The 20,311-nt window shown below is 41.4% G+C and overlaps 1 protein-coding gene and 1 long non-coding RNA gene across 4 annotated transcripts in view; one reads left to right on the forward strand and one right to left on the reverse strand.

Annotated features, from left to right (window-relative positions):
• LOC147142599 (uncharacterized) overlaps positions 1 to 20,311 on the reverse strand; it is a 124,465-nt gene that overhangs the window by 10,579 nt on the left and 93,575 nt on the right. The window contains exons 3-6 of one of the 2 annotated variants that reach the window (XR_015088114.1): positions 16,324 to 16,369; positions 14,737 to 14,890; positions 9,785 to 9,971; positions 9,359 to 9,669 (exon numbers count right to left, since the gene is read on the reverse strand). This is a non-coding gene — a long non-coding RNA (uncharacterized LOC147142599). The remainder of the gene's footprint in view (positions 1 to 9,358; positions 9,670 to 9,784; positions 9,972 to 14,736; positions 14,891 to 16,323; positions 16,370 to 20,311) is intronic. The other variant, XR_015088113.1, reaches the window with a different exon arrangement.
• The window catches only part of tafa1b (TAFA chemokine like family member 1b), a 102,001-nt gene that overhangs the window by 2,575 nt on the left and 79,115 nt on the right, over positions 1 to 20,311 (forward strand). For both annotated transcript variants that reach the window (XM_086040480.1, XM_086040479.1), the window contains exon 2: positions 868 to 992. In XM_086040480.1, coding sequence (XP_085896606.1) covers positions 868 to 992 — 125 coding nt within the window. The remainder of the gene's footprint in view (positions 1 to 867; positions 993 to 20,311) is intronic.

Here is a 20,311-nt window from a genome sequence, read left to right on the forward strand (position 1 = left end):
TCTTTCTCATGGTGGTCAGAAACGAGGCCAAGCATGGAACTTTTATTTTTATTTGAAGTGATGCCGATGCACACGTGCACTCAGATCGAGGAAATCTGCCGCAATTGTTGCCCTGTTATGTTTGGGTGTTTTCAGCACGGTTATTAACAGAGCTGCTTGAAAGTCACATGCTTTGTAAGTCAAAGTCCAGCGATGGAAGATGGCGGCTTTTATGCAGTCGTCATATAACCGCTGTTCGGTTTTATTTGAGGGTTATTATAACAAAAATAGATGATGCTTGAAAATGACTTTTTAGCTTGATATAAGATTCTGAGTCCGCATCAGATTTTGATGCTTCTGAATTCCCGCCTCCAGTTAGTGGACTGTATATAGCAAAGGTCCGGCCTCCAAGATAACCCACGATAAATCTAAATCAATCACCAAACAGGCCACGATATTTTACATCAATGAGCAACTCCACCGACGTTTGCGTCAACAAAACAGCGAGCTAATAAAATCACATGATTGATAAGCCAAGACAAACAGCCCTCTTCACTTTCATACAATCTTTCTCACCCAAGAGAATTGAATCATGTGATTGGAAACTAGAGTTGCCCATCGTTTGAATTTGAACAATCCTGCATCCGATTACGGGTCGTTCTTTCGATTCTGGCTCCAAACGATTGCTGATTCTGAATCTTTAAGGGGGGCAGAGTTAATAAGAGCTTACTCCAAAGGCACGGGGCAACCCCGTGACACTTAGTTGATCTTTTTATCAGTAAAGATTCATTGATGTAACGCGCGTGTGTGTGTGTCGCAAATACGCGCAAACACGTGTTGTTGTAAATGTTCTGTCCGTTTGTCTCCCAATCTTGTGCTCTCCTGCAGAATGTCCTGGTTTTTGGCCATGTGGGTCAGCCTCAGCTTGCTGCTGCTGTGCCAGGCGACACTCTACCAGACCATCCAGCAGCACCACGTGGCCCGGCCCGGTCGCACCGACATTCTCACCCTGGGTAAGTGTACAGCTTTATCCGATTTGAGCTTTCACGGCGCAGTGCCGGGATGTGAGGTGTGACTTCCTGCGCTGGGGCCATACTTCTCAGCTTTGGCTGTGTAAAAGCAGCTGCTGCAATATGTCAGGTTGATTTGCCACACTTGTATACTGTAACATGATGATTCACCACGCTTGCAGCCATGCACAATACGCAAAGCGGAATGGTGACTAATTGCGCCTTTTAATTTGCTCCCGATTTACTCAAACTCGCATATTCAGACACATTTACGGACAGGCCATTTATGAAACGATCGACGCTTTCCCGCAGTGGCGTTTCCTTCTACACTTCGTCCAACGCTGTGATCGTTGGCAAGGACACGATTTAGGGTGAGGAATCGGCGACAATTGCATCCGTCGTCTTATTGGCAAACGACTACAACAAGCTCGAGGCGAAAGCCTCCATTAATGTGCCGGTAGCCAAGGGAGCTTTGATCTCTGTGCTTGCGATGGAAATGACAATTATGCTTCCCTCTTTTGTAATGAAAACCTTTGGCAATTAAGCCAGACGCCTTCTGCACCGCAGGGGCAAGCGAGGAGGGAAGCAGCCTAGGCAGATTTAATTCTCTGATTATGAAAAAGCTTACTAGCATTGGTAAGGGGGTAAGAGCGAGTGTTACGGGTAAGGGGAGCTTTTTTTAGTGGAAAGCAAAAAGGCTTGCTTTAAGCCTCTAACAATGAGCGTTCCATCCCTTGCTGAACCGTCAGACATTAGCGGGGATTCTCTGCCGAAGCCAAGCGGCTGTTCAACAGACGCTATCTTCTACTTAGTTCTCCCTGCGCTATGCATTGCATTTGATGCACAGAAGGGGGAAAAAAAAAAAAGAAAAGAAATAAAAAGCCAAATCCATGCCTGTTTTAGAATGCTGGTGACTTCAAGCAGCATGTCAGAAAAGTCACTTACAGTAGTTGTACTATGAAACAGCTGACGCAGAAAAATCCAAAGTGTGATGGCAAGCTCTCCAAGTATTCTGCCGCTGTTAATTGGAACAAGTGTTGACGGATGAGCGACAGAGAGATAGGAATGAATTTTTAAAGGATAGCTTTCCTTCCCAGTGTATTTTTTCCCCATTTTTTTTTGGACTAGTGGCAATTCGGGTTTAGTGCCAAAAATGGACAAGTACGTGCAAGCCTCAGTAAGTGTCTTTTGAATAATGCAACGGTCCCAGAGGGAAACAGCGGGAAAAAAATAGCCTCCCCCCCCCGCCCCCTAACCTCAGCATGGATCTAGAGGAGTCGTCCAGGTTGGCTTCGTCTCGGAGCTCTCTGGAACTTTCCTTGTCAGACTCACTAACCGCATGAAAATGTGAAGACGCTCTTTGCACATTAATGCAGAATTCTCCAACTGACAGCGTCGTGGTTTGACATTTTCATGGATCACCCGAGGATATCAGAGCGTTGTTCAGGACGTATCGTTTTAAAGATCAAATTTGTGGTATTTGTCACTCGGCTGATTTAAACTTCAGGGGTTAATACTAAATAATAGCACCGGAAGGAGACCCTCACGCAGACAGACATCCGTTTACTATTGTTTTAGATTGTTTTGAACACGAATAAGTTCACGTTTTCAAATTAATGTTTGTTGGGCCATCATAATGTCAGGATAAATTGTGATATTTCTCTCTCCTAATCTGTTGGCGCCCAATTGGTCAGTCACAATTGATGCTCGGCGGTTGCCTTTTTTTCTTTTTTTTAACTGCTGCTGGGCAACGTGGCATCCGTACATCAATTTCCTGTATCGTGTCTCGCTTTTGTAGGGGATTAAGCTGCCATCAATCTTACTCATCCGTTGAGTGCCACTAACCAGAACTGCTTTCTTAAAATTGAAATGCTATGATGAATATTTGAATTAGAATTGATTTTATAATTTGAGAGTGTCTCCAGTTGCACCCAGGCCAGTACCCTCAGATATAAATAGACGAGGCTATGTGGCAAACGCAGATGCTTTCTTGTAAAAGCCATCACCCCTTATACATTGACACTTTGTCTCCTAATATCAAATCAATATTTGCTAGCTTGAGACCCACTCACAAGACAATGAATTAGGTCAAATCTAGTGGGATTCATCACAAGAGATGTAAACCAAATTTTTTTTTTTTTTAATTGCATATGTCAGGATGTATACAGCATATATACATATATACACACACACACACATATATATATATATATATATATATATATATATATATATATATATATATATATATATATATATATATATATATATATATATATATATATATATATATATATATATATACACACATATATATGTATATACACACATATACACGTATATATACATATATATATACACACATATATATATACATATACATATATATATACACACATATATATATATACATATACATATATATATACACACATATATATATACATATACATATATATATATACACACATATATATATACATATACATATATATATATACACACATATATATATACATATACATATATATATATATACACACATATATATATACATATACATATATATATATACACACATATACATATATATATATATATATATATATATATACATACATATACATATATATATATATATATATATACACACACATATATATATATATATATACATACATATACATACATATACATATATATACATACACATATACATATATACATATATGTTGTGCGCGTGTTCATCCCGCCCATGCCACCCCCCCTTTCCGGATGTGCGTTTTGTGCACCACTGTTGATATGATGAATAGAATTAGTCGCAGATTCGTGGTAGACGTGAGTCTCACACACTATTTCATTTTCTTAACTGTCATAAAAGTGTCAGAAGTCAAACAAGTGTACGTAATCACATATGTGCATCCCTCATGGACAAAGAAACAATGTGATGTGTTGTCAAGGTCATTTTGAGCTGAGAGTTCATGTTGTCCTGTCCTGCTGAACGTTTGAGAAATCACATTATGCAAAAAAAAAAACAAAAAACAAAAAAAAAAACCTGCTGACACCGCATACCACAAAAATGAATTTAAGATGTTTTATTTTTATTTTTTCGTTTCGCTATCCCAAATGTTTCCCTGACAAATGGGTGCACCGAGGCAGAGATTGAGTAAGCAATCGCTTGACTGCTTTGTCACCTGTTCGGGAAGCGGCGCGGCGCTCTTGCCGGCGAGCCTCTAACCTCCCTCACGTCCCGCTTGGCGCGCCTCAAGATTGATGGCGGCCTGATTCTGTGCGGCCGATTCCGCTCTCCCTCGAAATAATCCACTTCATTGACAGATGGGCTGAATGTGACATGACACGCGCAAGCTGGGCCGACACTTCATACACCTGCTCGGGTAACGTGCGCCAGCGCCCGCGGCCGAGAAACCTCGGCGAAAGCGGGCCATGATAGACGTTGCGCAGTATCCAATTCTATCGGTGTAACCGAGTCGTATTGTACGGCTGTCGGCGCTGACAAAACTAATTGTGGCCGTCAAAAGTTAACACCGATCGCTCACGTGTCACGCTGAACCAAGTGACACGACATTGTCATGACGGTGTGAAAAAAGGAGCTATGCTTATTGTTAAGCTAAAGAATTCATTGTGCGTCAATACCCAGAGGGGCAGTCTCAAGATAACGGCATTTACGCTAGTGTTTTATTTTATTATGAATCTGACAGAGCAGTTTACGAGAGCCTCAGATCTAATAGACGAGCGTTATTCCTGGTCCGGGCGCAGCTGTAAAACTGGCCCGTAACTCTTTCGAAGCAGCATGGCGCTGATGTGTTTGCCACTTTTTACTCAGCGTGTGCTTACTTTAATTGCTCACAATTGTAGGCCCAAATTACCTGCTGTCGACGTGACAGAAGGCGATAGCGAACAATCCGAAATCTGTTTTGACTGGCAGCTGCTGGCCCGGTGCCCGAGTCGGTTCGTCGGGAGCCCCTGTCCGGCTTGTTTTAGATTTCTTCCTTCTGCAAGCACGCCTGATTCAAATGATTCAAATGATGATTTTTGTAGAAAACAACCTAAGAAGTTGGGTCAAATTGACCCAATTAGTTGGATCGGTCCATTTTTAACCCAAAATGGTGTTATTTTTAACTAAAGTCTTTTAGAGTGTTGGAATCAGGTGTGTTGGAGGAGGGAGAGATCTGAAAGAGGCTGGCTAGGGGCTCTCGACCAACGGACTTGGGCACTCCTGGCGTAGGCTATCATTTTGACCACATTGTTTAATGTCTGTGGTAAAATAAATCAATGAATAAAAGCCCATTTTAGAGGCAACCCCAAGGTCGTACGAATCAAAACTGGACCTACAACACCTCTGAAGAATCTCGACGCAACACAACATGCTGTCCGAAATCTCAGCGTACCTCCCGGGAGTTAAGTCAGGAAAGTCGTGATTAACTTTCCGAGTGTTGCGCCTTTTAGCAACATGTCTTCAAGACGGACGACGCAGCATGTTGACCTCTTGGAGGAAATCAGACAAATGGACTTTCTTAGCCAAAAGCGCATCAGGCAATGGGTTTGATTGGAGAAACTCAGCTTTGAGCCTTCTCACAACCTGTCCCAATGCTGTAAAAGTGAACTTAGGCAGTACGTATCCATTATTAAACCTGAGGTTTTTATTTTGAGATCTAAGGCTTGCATTTTTCCGGCAGAAGGAAACAAGATGAAAATCTTGAGCTTTATTTAGGCTAGCTGTGTTTCGGCAAATGAGGGCGGATATGAAATGATTCTCTTGCATTTTGCGATATTGAAATGCAGAGAGATCTTTTTTTTTTCCCAACTTGGAGCTCATTTCCATCGTTAAAGCAGATTCATCAGTACAATCTCTGTGAGTTAGCAGACGAAACGCACACGTGCATGCCTGGCCTGTCTGAATTGGTAATCTCGCAGATTCTCCTGTGGAGGTGTGGAGGCTCTCCAATGAAATTCATTCATCGACACTACCCACAAGAACATCTTTCCACATAAGCTGTCCGAGCTTTTGTTAAGCCATTAAATCAGCTTAATTTCCAACCTCATTATAGTGCAGGGACTAATTAGTGTGGGAAATTTATGGCTAAACAAAAATTCAATTAAATTCCACCATGTGAATAAATGCTGTGGTAGTCATATTTTTATGATGTTGGTGCAAATAAAATGATCAAAAAATGCACCGTGAGCTCACGGAGAACACACCCATGGCATAACATCACATTTCTGCTACAGTATACAAAATACAGTGCTGAGATGAAACCAGGTGAATTTCTTTCTACCTTGACATTTTATTCAATATGTGCTAATTTGATAGAATTATCTCTCGACAGCACAGGGATATTCACCTCTGTGAAGAGCTAGAACATAAAGTAATGGCTGTATAATTTTCAGAGGTGGGGGACTCCGGTCACATGACCTGACTTGAGTCAGACTCAAGTTGCCATTTTTAGGACTATACGATAAAAATACTGTATATACAATACACAGAATGTCTGTTTTAAAGAAATAATTAAAGTGGAAGTCAACACATATTTTCAGGGCTCAGATGACGACCAATCACGGCTCACCTCTTTCCTGAAGCTGAGCTACGACCGGTCGTTACCTGAGCCCTGAACAACTGTGATGTCATTTTCAATCGACAGAAGTGACAAAATGGCCGCCCCCTGAGATGGACAAAATCGAGTGCATTTTTCTGCTTAACTCATATTCCGCAAACACAATATTCATCAATGCTGTGGTTCAACTAGTGGGCCTGAATAGAACATATTGTTTAAAAAAATATATATGTTTGGGTTGACTACCGCTTTAATCATAATTTTAGAAGTACTTTTTTATGAAATAGCAAAGCGTGTGGTAAAAATATACGCGGGCGGCGTACATACCACACCGGATACATTCAAATGAATTGGGGGAGAGCCCTGACTTTGAATATCTCCCCATTTTTTCCATCTTTATTCTTGCCCATGTCCTCTTTTTGAAGCGACCTGCGTCTTCCTTGACTGACTCCACCGTTTTACTAAATCACCCAGTGTGCCGGGGCGAGTGGCCAAATGCCAATTTTTTTGCCACAGTCGAATTCAAAAGCATCGGGCAGTGTGTCACTTATCACTTCAGGGTGAAAACGATGACTAATGGTGGCGGATGAAAGAGAATGTAATAAAAAAAAACAGTGGAGTCCCATTTCATAGTGAGGCTTTGGAATATTCCGCGGAAGCACGTATCACAACATGGATTTCTGAACTTTAGAATCGCAAAGCGCAATAATGTTTCTTCTGGAGTCTTTTGGCTGTTGTCAAGTGCCTTGTCAAGTTTGTCAGGTTCTGAAGAGTCACTTAGCGATTCAAGAGTCATTCAATTTAGCTAGGCTACATGAGGCCCGTGAATTCATGGGTATCTTTGACTGGTGTCATTATTGCACTGTATTTTCTTCCAACGTGATATCATAGTATTACATTTTGGTTGACATTCTCAGACAGGAGAGGTATTAGAACGCTTATTGTTGGTGATGCATTTTACTAAGTGATCAAATGTTTGTAATATTTTGATTGGCCTGCTGAGCCACGCGAGGAGGTTATTTAGAAATACTCCAAATGCCAACCAAAAATAATGAGCCGATAAATACCTTTGTGCCGTCATTCATCAAAAGGGAATGTTATTGTCTCGGCGGAATTGTTTTGAAAGATCGCAGACCTAGCTATCAAGGGCTTCCTTCTCAAAAGAGCAGCGACGCCCGCCATTTTCCAGCCACCTCACATGTGCCTTTGTGTCTTTTTGCAGTCCGAGAATCTAGCGCCACACTAGAGTAGACTTGCTTGGCAAACTGTGGACTCAGGTAGAGAGCTACTCAGCAATCATGTGATCTTCTACACACACACGCGCGCACACACACCCACACACACACACACACACACACACACACACACACACACACAGTGCCCTACGTGGTAATGAAAGCAGCCTTTCAAGACAAAACCAGGCAATAACTACCGGATCATTCAGGTGCCAAACGGCAGTCTCTTTGCGCCCCCCCCCCCCACCCCCATCCTCACCCCGCCCCCCGCCCCACATCACAACCTCCCTCCATCTCCTCAGTGCTATCAGCCCCTCAGACGATTTGTCATGGATCAGATGAGACAATTTGTCATGGATTAGTGCACTTAAATGTCTGTGTGATAGTGGAAGCAGTCAGTGGAAAAGCTCAGGAATCCTATTACACTGCGTTTTATGGCCAGAAAGATGGCAAGAGGAGTAGAGGTTGAATTGGCACTTTTCTTCGCCCGTGTACCATTTCTACGCTCTTCCCTCCGCGCCTCGTCAAGCATTATCAAAGAGATAAACTCCATCGATAGGTCTAAATTTGGAAACAAGACCAAACGACGTATTTCGCGGCGTCTATGTACATACAAATTTTATGACAGGTGTCAATGGTGAGTCAGGACTAATAACAGTGATGCAGCATAAAAGTGAGATTTTTATTTTCGAAGCTCCTCACACCAACACCACTTGAATTATCAGCATCATCTTAGTGACAAGTTGAGTGTTTTATTTTTTATTTTTGGATGTCGACTCTCTCGCTCCAGTTTTTCATTTGTTATTGTAAAAAATGAAGCTTATCGGGAGTTCTCTATAACGATTTAACTTTCTATTTCAAGAGGCTCTGTTTGTGTTTTTCCACATGTTCCGTCGATTCCGAAGCCTTTCACCTCATATCATTTTCAAACAGTGTCATACATCATTAGCATCTTTAGTTATACAATAACATATGCAGGTTGTCTCTCACCTCTATGTCCCTCAAGCCCTTTAGAAGTCTCCTTTTTAAAGTGAAATAGCTGGCTTATGTTAATGGAGTAAGGGAATGTTCTACCAGCTAATTGTGATGCAGCAGTGCTATGCAATGGCATCATTTAAATCCACTCTAGGGGGAAAAATGGGCCTCATTGCCTGTTTTGTTTCTAGCCGACTCACTTTCTTTTCATTTACTCCATGGCAGTTCAAATTAGCCCGTCTTGACTGCATTTCTTATCCAGGTCTAAATCTTTCCACATTGTCGTTTGTATTTATTTATTTATTTTTGTTCACCTGATAATGTTACACAATAACAAATGCACTTGTAGTGACAGTTATGGAAAGCTGGCAGCCAGTGGATTTCGTGATGGGTCTCACTGATATAAATGATGTCTCCGCTTACGTGCACTTTGTGCAGTCATGTTTTCTCATTATATTCAAATTCGGCAGCATTGAATCATTTTGTTGCCAAGGTGACTTTTGTCCATGCGAATCCTGCATTTGCACCCCGGTGGGGCAAAAATTGATGATTGGCTTTGGAATTATGGAAACACAAATCCTCTCACCTGCATACATCTCCACTTGTCCAATGAGTGATTGAAGCTCTGTCTAAATTCTCCACCCGGGGTGCTCTGTCAGCATCGACTTAGGTCTGTTTGTCTTGTCTGATCTGCCTGGACGGATATGTGCGCCCGCTGCGCTGAGGCTGTGCTACATATTGTCTTCTAGACGTTGGGTTCATCACATCTTTAAAAAGGCTCAGACACATGAGAGGGACACAGCCAAGTACCTGAACAAATACACACTATAGCTGTTTCACCTGCTGGTATTACATGTGCCAGTCACTTGCGCAGTCCTTGGACACAGTGCTGACAGACTGTGGAAAATGTGGGAGGACAATTAGTATCCAGCAGCCCTGCAATGTGTCTTCATTTGCGGCGGTATCTGCAGCACATGTCAGCTTCACTGAGCATGGCTCGATGCCCTCATACCTTCCCGCTCTGTGTCTGTTGGCCAGGAGAAGAGAATGAAGAATGAGATGGCATCTGCATGTGACTGTCTGTAGCGTAATGACCCAAAGGAGCTTGCTCTCTCTTGCACACACTCTCCCCCTTCATGCTTTTCGACTCTCACAAATTGAGTCGTTGAAGGATTTGACAATATAGCCTATGCCAGTTTCTAAAAAAAACAACAACAAAAAAACAACAACAACACATATTTTCAGTTATTTATAAGCCGAAGCAGCGTACACGTGAAAATCATTGTTTAGCCGGCCGGGAAATGTACGACTGTATGAATGATGAATGGCTTTTCTCGTTGTCCGCTGACATCAGAGTTTTGAAGTAGTTTCAGTAATTTCCAGGCTTTCGCAACAAAAAGACCTGCTATTAACTCTGCGAATCGGGTGGGAATAATTTCTCTATGAAACCCGCTTAATCGATACCCTGAATTGCCTGATGGGTGTATGTGTACCAAACGCTATTATTATCGAAAGCTGATAGAGTCCAATGACTTTCGTTGCGGAGTTTTTGATTACGATATATTTTCCCTTTATGGATTGATGTCTCTCTGAGGCATGAATGCATGTTAAATGCTATTGCAATTGGAGTGTGTTAAAGCTGGACCTCTGATTTGGTCAAAAGGTGTTTTTCTGCTTCGATCTACATCAATCAGTGACAACCCAGATTTTCCTCATGGACCAACATCGGTCCGGAAGAAAAGGAGCGAGTTACTTAAAACTCTCTTTTTCACGGTAAATGTTCAAGCATAACATTTGGCCGATTCCAAGTGGTACAACTTTCGCACAATTTGAAGCTTCTTACCTCCTACTTCTTAACCTTCTGAACCCTCACTGCTTTGCAACAAATGAACAAACATGTAGGCTGGTGTGTATAAATATATTATGAAGACTCACAATACTCACGCCGTCACGAATGGAACTAATCGATATTTAACAAATTGAGCAACACCGTGCTTTGCTAACTCATTGACTATAAAGCTGTATTTTTACTACCCGAGTCCGATTAATGCATGCAGGTCAAATGAGTTCCTTTGATGTCATTGTGAAATATAAAAAAGGAGGCTTTTGTGTAAATATGTTTTCTATTGATAGCTGCCCTAAAAAGAGGCATTATCACTAAACTAATTCACTAATTCATAATAAAGTGCACATCTCGTCTGCATTTGCTTTGATAGTCTAAAACAGTTTCTTACGTTACTGAGACCGACGGCACTGAAACGGAATGTAATGAGCCAAGCTGAAAGTGTGACTCTCAGTGGCTTTAGGTCACAAAGCGTGACCAAGCGAATTTAAAAACAATAGCTCCAAGACTGGTTGTAAAATGCTCAGCACTTCTGCCTCACAGTCGAGAGGTTCTGGCTTACAATCTTGGATTAGTCTCTCCGGTGTGGAGTCTGCATGTTCTCCACAAGCTTCCGTGGGTCTTTCTAAAACCGGACACTGAATGCCTATTGAAAAAAAAAAACAGTTTTATTTTCTTATTGTCTCCTTGTTCTTATCATACATACAATATTATACCTCAAACAATATACTCTCCTCCAGTCAGGATGAAATAGTCAAGTTTTACTTTGGAAAAATGCCAAATACATAGTCATAGTACCCGTGTTTCACGTACTCTACAGTATATGAGTGGTGCTTCGCCCCCACACCCCCCGAACATCACGGCTTGCATGGCAGACAGAGCTGCCAGAAGGAAAAAAAATGCCACTTCTGTCTCGGCACTAATATTAGCTGCAGCCAGCAGTATTACTCATTCACAGCTTTGGTCACTTAAGCTCCACATATACTACAGAACACTCACTTATGACACGACAGAGCATGCATCCTGGTGAATGTTTTTTTTGTTTTGTTTATTCCACCCTGCGCTTTTACTATGAAGTTTGTCTCCTCCTGTCAGGTAAAATCCCAGCTGGAAAAACTAAGCATGTTGTCGCAGCAATGGTTTTACAATTTAAGATTATTCGCATGAGTGGGCAGTTGTTTTCCGCAGCAAATACGATTTGTCACCCACACCTACAGCTGGGACAGGATTAAGGAGGTACATTTTTAAAGACCTCTATGTTTGCTTCGTTTGTTTTTGTGTGGTCATCGCAAGGAAAAAAAACAACATTAGGGAGGGAAAGTATCATTGTGCAATGTGCATAGTACTGAAGTTTTCTGTAGTGACCTGAAGTCTATTTGGTAGTTTGTAAGTTGTATGCATCAGAGTTGACCTCAGCTCCGTTGTTTTGGATATTATTCACAATTGTTGGGGTTCCTACTCTGGCGGTCACTGCAATTAATGCTCAAATAAGGATATGTAGGTGACAATTACAATGCAGTCCAGTTACTTTGTCGAATTTAGAATCAATAAGCGCGCCGAGATCAATGCCTGCTTTCGACTGCAGAATCTACAGTATAACCAAAAGCGTAGTTTGCCTTTTCAGTCCATGTAGTGTCATATTCATGACTGATTCATTGTTATAGTACGTACATCTGCGTGCAAGTAAACAGTCCATTGGGGAAATTCAGATCTCAAATGCAATCTGTTAATCAAATCGGACGCTATATATGGTATGCTGAAAGACGATGCCCGTAAAAGTTATTCATATATGGGTCTTGAGATTGCCAGGGGCAAGATGAGATGGCTGGCCTTGTAAAAGCAAGGATAGTACTGACAGATTTTTTTTTTCTTTTGAAATGAGACCTTTCAGGGTTGACAGACTAATGATCATTTTATATGACCAAATCGCATCCAACGCAAAAAAGACAAATAAACAAGTGATATCAGTCTCACTAGCTTTACCTCTATGTGCTACCTAAATATGATGCAATGTTCTTATCCGTTCATCCATCCACTGATCTTGTTCAAGGTCGGAGAGAAGCTGGTTCCTATCTCAGATGAATACATCTAAAAGGCCCACACTGGATTGTTTGTCACAGGACAGATAGAGGCAGACAAGCACTTACGCCTTCAGTCACTAAGCAACAATTCCATGCAGCTGTGTGTAGCACCAGTCTTGTAATGTAATGGAGTGTAAAACTTTGTTACTAGACTTAAGTAGAATTTTTATTTTTCCGTACTTTACTTCGTTATCGTTTTTTCATGAAACACTTAAGTTTGCTACATTTCCCAAATGAAATGTTATGCTTTTACCCCGGAATGCTTCCGCTAACCATCTTCATAATTCGTTACGTTACTACACAATAAAACTGACGTGACGGAGCACAAAGTGGAAGAAAAAGTCTTGGCTTTCTATTTTGGGACAAATACTGGTAGGGTGAGGTTATGAAAATGAAATTTAGGTAATGAGGAAGTCTTTAAACCGTATGAACGCACCGGTAGTATGTGCAACTACAGAGGGGGGTATTTGGCTCAATTTTGCTGGTCCGTCATTCGTCATCCTTCAGCGGCCAGGGTCCGTCGGTCATTCGTCAGTCCGTCATTTTTCATGACGAACTGAATTGTAACTGTCAGTTCATCAGTTAGTCCGTCAGAAGTCAAAAAAACGTCAAAAAAACGTCAGAAAAACGGGCGTCCGTCAGTGACCGTCACTGGCAGATGCGGTTAGTGACGATTACACAGATGGATGAAAACCTACTTCCGTCATTTGGCAGTCCGTCATTTTTAAAAGGTGTCCCGTGATTTGTCAAACGTTGGCAAAAACAGGCGTCCGTCAGTGACAGACAACAATTTGTGATGACTAGGCTCTAACTTAGTTATAGTCACCTTTTATTTTCAGGTCAGATACATTTACTGAAGTATGACTTTCGTGTATCTTATGAAAGACTCTGTAGCACTTCACTATCAGAAAAGAACATAACTATGATGTACAGCAATGTACAATAAGATGCATAAGACACTTGCAGAGCCGACTGTCATTTTGAAAAGTTGGACGGAATAGGAAAGCAACTGAAAATGAACCCCAGCACAACTTCAGCCTTAAATCAATGACAAGAGATTTTGTTGAACTTGAGAAGGTTAAAGCCCGGTCAACACCAGCGAAGAGTGGAGCAAACCTTTGAGTGCTTGTCCACCCAGGAGGTGTGATGTGCCAGCGTTGGTGGTGTTGGTTTAATTGAAGGGCGAACGCTGCCCCCTTGTACGGTCTTACAAGCTTTCCCGAACAAGCCATGTCATCCCAAGGTGAATTTGGTAGAAGATGAGCACAGATCTCATAAGTCCCCTGTTGTAGTCAAGACTGCTTTTGCCAGGGAACTAGAATTAGATTCCTTGTATATGGTATTGAAGCAGTAAAAGAGAGCCATATTCCTTTTCATGAGCTAAGGGGGCCTTAAAACAGCATTATGACTGCCATCATCTACATCAGAGTATACAAATCAACACCAGGGGTGGAAATTGGACTGTAACTTACGCAATTCTTTGACAACACAACACAAACGCGCGCAGATGCGTAGAAGTACGCAGCGCCCATACTAGATGCACATACAGATGCCTGCGCATTCTTTATGAATGTATTATTATGCCTTCAAGATATTATGCCTCTTGCTTATAGTGATGGAGAAAAGCAAGACATTGTGAGAGTGAGTCAGTCATCTAGCTGCTGCCGGACCTCAGATTCGGCAGATGGAGGCCATTTAAGACTCTTTTTATTGTCATGCCCCTGACAACACAAAACATATTTGATTCATTTTTCATGTGTTACCCAGCATAGAATACAAATGACATACCATTAGTGACACACAGCAGCAGTGGGAAGCTTCATTGCCAAAGAAACAAGTGGGGGTGTTCAGTCCCTCTCAACAAAAGACTCAGTGTTGAACCTCTATTTCTAAGCCCATCAAAGGAATTAAACCCGAGACTTGTCTAAGGCATCTTAATCACCTTTTCGCACTACACGCAGGTTTCGTGCGAAGCTGTGTTTTTGGTGGGCCAGATTAGAAACACGTAAAAGCAGTTACGGTGTTAAAAAGACAACTCACCATTACGCTGAATGTAGATGTTGTTAGTGGGAGGCTTGTCTCTCTTCAACAAGCCGGTTCCATCTTGAGGTAATGAGAAACATCAGAAGTGCGTTGCTTATGTCCAGTCTTCGGTGTAATTTTGTTTCGGTCAATGTCATTGCAGAGAGTCATCCTTCACAAAGATAGAATGTTGGAAATGGAAGAAAGTTAATCGGTATTTTTTTTTTGTTTTTGTTTATTTGGTGGGTGGGGAGCTTTTTTTAAAGGCTTCATTGCTTCATTTGCGAGAATGTCGCCAGATATTCTTTGCATTTTTTGGTGTGACTCACCTGAAGCGATAAACCCACATTTTGAGTAACACTGCTGATACTGACTCTTACTGGAAATGTAAGAGCAGCCTTTATTTTCTGTCTTCTCTCTCCTCATTTGGCCTTTTCACCTTTCTAAAGAAGCTCTCCAAAGATTTTCTTTGTGCTATTTTATTTTGGCTTACTTTTTAACTGCTGCAACACATGATCAAGATGAGCACAGGCGGATGCACCTGGTTTTCAAAGTAAAATTCATTTCACACTCTGCTGATCATTGAACTATTTTTTTCTCAGTCGCTCTGTGTGGGCTGCTACCAAATGTCTCAAGGACCGGTAACAGCCCACGGCCGGGTGATTGGGAACTGCTGATCTAGATGATTCTCTAGTTTTGTGTCCAAAGTTACGCTAGACTAGATACTTTATTGTTGCGTTTGTGGATAATGACGACTTTCACCTTTTTTCTTGACTGTATCTCTCCCAGCTATTTTGAATAATGTGATAATCATCCTTCAACCATTTGAGGGTGTACTCCAATTCTCACTCAAAGACAGCTGGGATGGGCTGAAGCTTACCCGTGACCACAATGGCAGCAAGTGATACATAAAACGGATGTATGGTAGGTGATTATTATCAGCTAATGTGTTAGTGTTTAAGTATTTACTTGGTCAGTGTTAGGATCAAGAGACGAAGGACAGTCTGGAATATTTTCAATTAGTCAAGGATTTCTCAAGTAATAGGGGTTATGCGGAACATTATGTAACCAGACCGGAAAACAGGTTGCTGGACTTTCTGTTTGAACAATCATAACTCTGAAAACTACATGGTTGTTTGAAGCCAAACTTGCTGGAAGCTGGTATCTTCAGACAAACGTCAACTAAATGCATATTACCGGCACTTATTCATAAGTACAGTTTGATATATGTAAAAATGAATGAAGCCTAAACATCATACAGCATATGGATATATTTGTTAGATCGTGAAACGTTTTGTATAAAACAAAAGATATTGGAGACATTTAATATCCATCAGAAGTCCATTGGTCCATCAGTCTGTCCGCCACCCCCCCCCCCCCCCCCCCGCACCTTCACCCCCGAAAAACGTTAGCTAAACGGGTGACTGTCTGTGAAGGACTGAGAGGTCTGCCATTGCCGGACGCAGTCGGTGACGATTAAAATGACAGAAAAAAATCCACTTTTTGTCAGTGCTTAGTCCGTCATTTCTTTTTTAAAAAAAAAACTTCCCGTTATTTGTCAATTTTCAGCAAAACGGGCGTCCATCAGTCTTACGGAATACCCACCTCTGGTTCCTTGTCCCCGTCCGCTGCCATTGGATCCGCCAGTGACCTGAAACCAAAACAAAACATTCCGTCAAGTTTTGCTGAAAACTGAGGTCGGTTGCGCATAACCTCTTTTCGACAAAAAGCTACTATGCTAGTTTGAAAAAGGACTCTTTTACAGAAAGTCGAACTTCATGCCATGAGCGCCATGCATGGCACACCGAGTGAAAGAGAAAATAAATTCAAAAGCATTGCTTCTACTGTTGGCAGTTTTGTGTGAGTATGTAAAAGTGTTGCACTGAAAAATATGTCTGGGGTTTATAGCTCGAGTGTTTGCACACTGAGATGAGCAGTCTTGCTTGAGAGGACATTTTTTTTTTTTTCCCACCTACAACACATCTGTCATCTGCTTTTGTCTTTAGCGCTCAATGACAAGTGTAATCTACTTCAGGATAAATTGAAATTCATGACTAATTTGCACTTGTAAAGTGCCATTATTAAGAAGAAATATTATGGGAAATTGAGAAGTGACTGAGTAAGTACATCAGTTTAGTCAAAACCATGATGGGGGAAAAAAATGCTGCCAGAATTATTCAGTACAGACAAGACACCGGTGAACTGCATTAAAGTATACATGGAAAGTACTAAGGATATACAACCTTCCCGCGCACACATTTGGGTGAGATGTTGGTAAGAATAGTGCATTAAACATCTCTCTCTTTTATTTTCAGTGTAATTGTCTTGGCTTCTTACTCTGCCTGTGTCTTGTCATGGGGTGGACATATTTTGCGGCTCCCATTCATCCCTTTATCTCGTCATACTGGCAAATCCATTTTTAAAAGGTTAGACATTAATGGCAAAAATTCCCTCCTTCTCTTCCTCCCACTTCTCAGATAGAAGATTACACATTTCTCCCCAAGCAACAGACAGAGACTAATCCGTGGTGTGTGATATCAGGCCCATCCTTGCACAGTGGCTGACAGCTCTGCTGGGCCAGCTTTTTGATATTGGCCATTTAAGAGACCACAGTAAAATTCCAGCTTTACTGAGACATTAAACACAAACACTTTGCTACCAGTGGATGTGCGGGTCAGACTATTGGAGACTGGAGAGCAAAACTAAGTTGCGAGAGTTTCAAATCTTGGAGAATTGTCAGTGCCTTTGAAGCATTTTAAAGGACAGTCAGTCTGGATTGTTCCACCAAGTTAATATTCAAAAAAAGTTAGCTACGGTATGTTCGTCTATACGGTTGTAACATATTCCACTGTTTTTGATGCCCTGTTTAGTCCTAGTTTGGTGAGACTATTGTAAACCAAAATAGCCGCAGCATTGTGTGCTGCCATCATGTCACAAAGCTAACATTTCTCAATATTACAGAAAATCCAGAGTTGATGGGGTTTCTGTGAAAAAGCCATGATAGACTGCCACCCCCAAAATATGCAAATAAGTTCATCCATGAATGGAAAACCACCAATATGTTGTGGTCCCATGTAATCTCTTCACACAGAAGTCCAAGACTTTGCATAATGCCAGCTTTGTTCATTTTATACAAAACCAAGCAAAACCAGTGTGTCATTCCAAAAATCGGGCGCATGACATGTAACACAACACCATCGGTGTGTGTGATATCTCACACTGTGCTAGCTTTCTTCTTTGTCACTGTTGATTAATCTCTGTGCCCATCTTTGCCACTTGAGTGCCACGGATCTATTTTCATACATGCTGTATGAATGTTGCGCACGAGAGTCACTGAGGAATATCCTCGAACAAGTTCCTAGACTTGCAAATATTGTGGGTGACAGTGTTGTTGTTCAGAACCTCCTTTTAAACTAGTGTTTTGGTCCAAATCCAATTAGTCAAGCCTTAATGGACTTTACACAGTGTCTATATAGGATACTCGATTGATAACTGATCCCATGAAGCGTGACTAAACATATAGTCACATACATCGACTACATGCTCTGTGTTTAGTACGGCATAACCAAGCAAGTGCTGCAGTATTGATTAACACGTAGAAACAACAGAGATTCCATTTAGTTTAAGCCCATACCCACGTCTAAATGTTGACTCATGCTGAAAATTCTACTTGAAGGATGAGTGGCATTCTGGCTGCGATTGCCGCAGTGAAGTGCAAAAGACCACAAGACTGAAACTTAATGTTTGTATTGCTCTAAAGGTGCATATTAAACTCGACCTTGTAGACGTTGGACATGCCTGTATTAACGGTAAGGCCATCAAACTTTGTCCATGGTTTCAAAAAGGAAAAAAAAAAAAATCTTATACCAGTCTATAGGCATTCATTGTATGGACACAGCTCATGCAAAGGTGTGTACTGGAGTTATGCAGACTGTGTATGAGGCACCTGCAACTTCATTTTTCAGTTACTTGGAAGGTTTCTCTCAGTGATGGTTCAGTAGCTGGCTACGAAAAAAGGTGTAATAGAGATTAGAGGGAGAGGTTTTATTTGAAGGTCCATTAATTCCCTCCTATTTTTCTCCATTTAATCACGATGACATGAAAAGCAACCAGAGCAACAAGTTAACAGGTACTTATTTATTCAGCGGCAGCGTCAACTTGAGCGTCTCAAGTCTCAAGTCCACGGATCCTCCCACTTCGGAAATTAATAAAATGGCATTTGTTGCGTCTGATTAAAGGTTGTCGAACTTTGAATCTGAAGTGCATTCATAGAAAATGAACTTGCTTGTCCTTATAGGATTTAACTTCGAGCTCAGTTCAGTTTGTCTGTTTTACATCCAGCTGTCAAATTAAGCCCCCCCCCACCTCACATTACAACTCATTACAATACAATTTGGCAAAAAGACCAACACAGGTGGTAGACTGTCTGATTTTATCACTTTTGTGTCCCTGTCTGTATTTTAAACGGAATCGAGAAATGGGAGAGAATTAACCCATCTGTGGTAAAATGATTCACCAGCCCTTTCTCAAGGTTGATGACACTGCCATCAGTCTGAGCAGAACAATCTCTACTGCAGGAATGTCACTTGTCAAATATGCAGCAAAAAAAAAATGCTAATATTTTGTAGAGAGAACATTCCATTTTTTGTGCTTATTCTGTGATGGTGAAAGTTATATTTACTTTTAAAACGATTTCATAAACGCGGCTTGGCTGTGATGTCAACATGTTAACTAAAATGGACTTGTGTGTTGTCATCGTTTTTGCCCTGAGTGCAATGGTGCTCATTCCTAAAAATACCAAAAGACATTTTACCTTTGGATAACTGTGTTCATTTGAGTGTCTTTAACCTTGTTTAAAGCACTTCCACGAATACAGGGAAGCAGTGGGTGACTTGCCACATAGCCATTCACTTTGCCAATAAAAGACGTTTGGCGGAAGCAAGCTAATATATTACCCATGCACATATTACTGTCTCTGAGTTTTTATACATTAACGCGCGACTGAGATTTAACAGCTAATATATTACAAAAAAAAAAACCTTAACTACTAATGAAGTTAGTTAGAGCCAAAAGCAGTATATTCTCAGGCTGGTGTAGTTTTATCACACAAAGTGACAAATTCTTTGTTAAAATAGGTCAGTCGTGGGTCCAAGACTGTTTATTGTGGCAGTTGATAAGTGAGGTAGGCGCTCTTCCATCTTGGAACAAGGGAATCCTCTATTGCCTGCAACAATGCATGTGTGTCTCCTGACCTTACTTCACGCTTCACTTGGCAGGAACACTTTAAGGCCTCTCCCCCATCCATTGCCATACTCTGTCTCCAGTGCTGACATAACAGAGAGGATCGACTTTCATGATTTTTTAATTCCCTCTTACATCTTGGCACTCAGAAGCTGAGGTGAAGTGTTTTGTGCGATTGCTGTTTTTCCCGTCTATACATCTCGTTTTAATAAGGCTATCGCTTTCCAACTTGTGGCATGCTGAGATGCTTTCATTTTGTCACCTTTGCTTTGCACTCTTCCCGTCGTGTCTTCCTTTTCCCCGGTGTACAAGTGTGTTATTTAAGTCTTCCCGTGTGATAGCGGCTCTCGGG

The sequence above is a fragment of the Filicampus tigris genome, chromosome 9 (assembly GCF_054856515.1).
Source record: "Filicampus tigris isolate MCC_2025a chromosome 9, RoL_Ftig_1.0, whole genome shotgun sequence".
Taxonomy (NCBI): Eukaryota; Metazoa; Chordata; class Actinopteri; order Syngnathiformes; family Syngnathidae; genus Filicampus; species Filicampus tigris.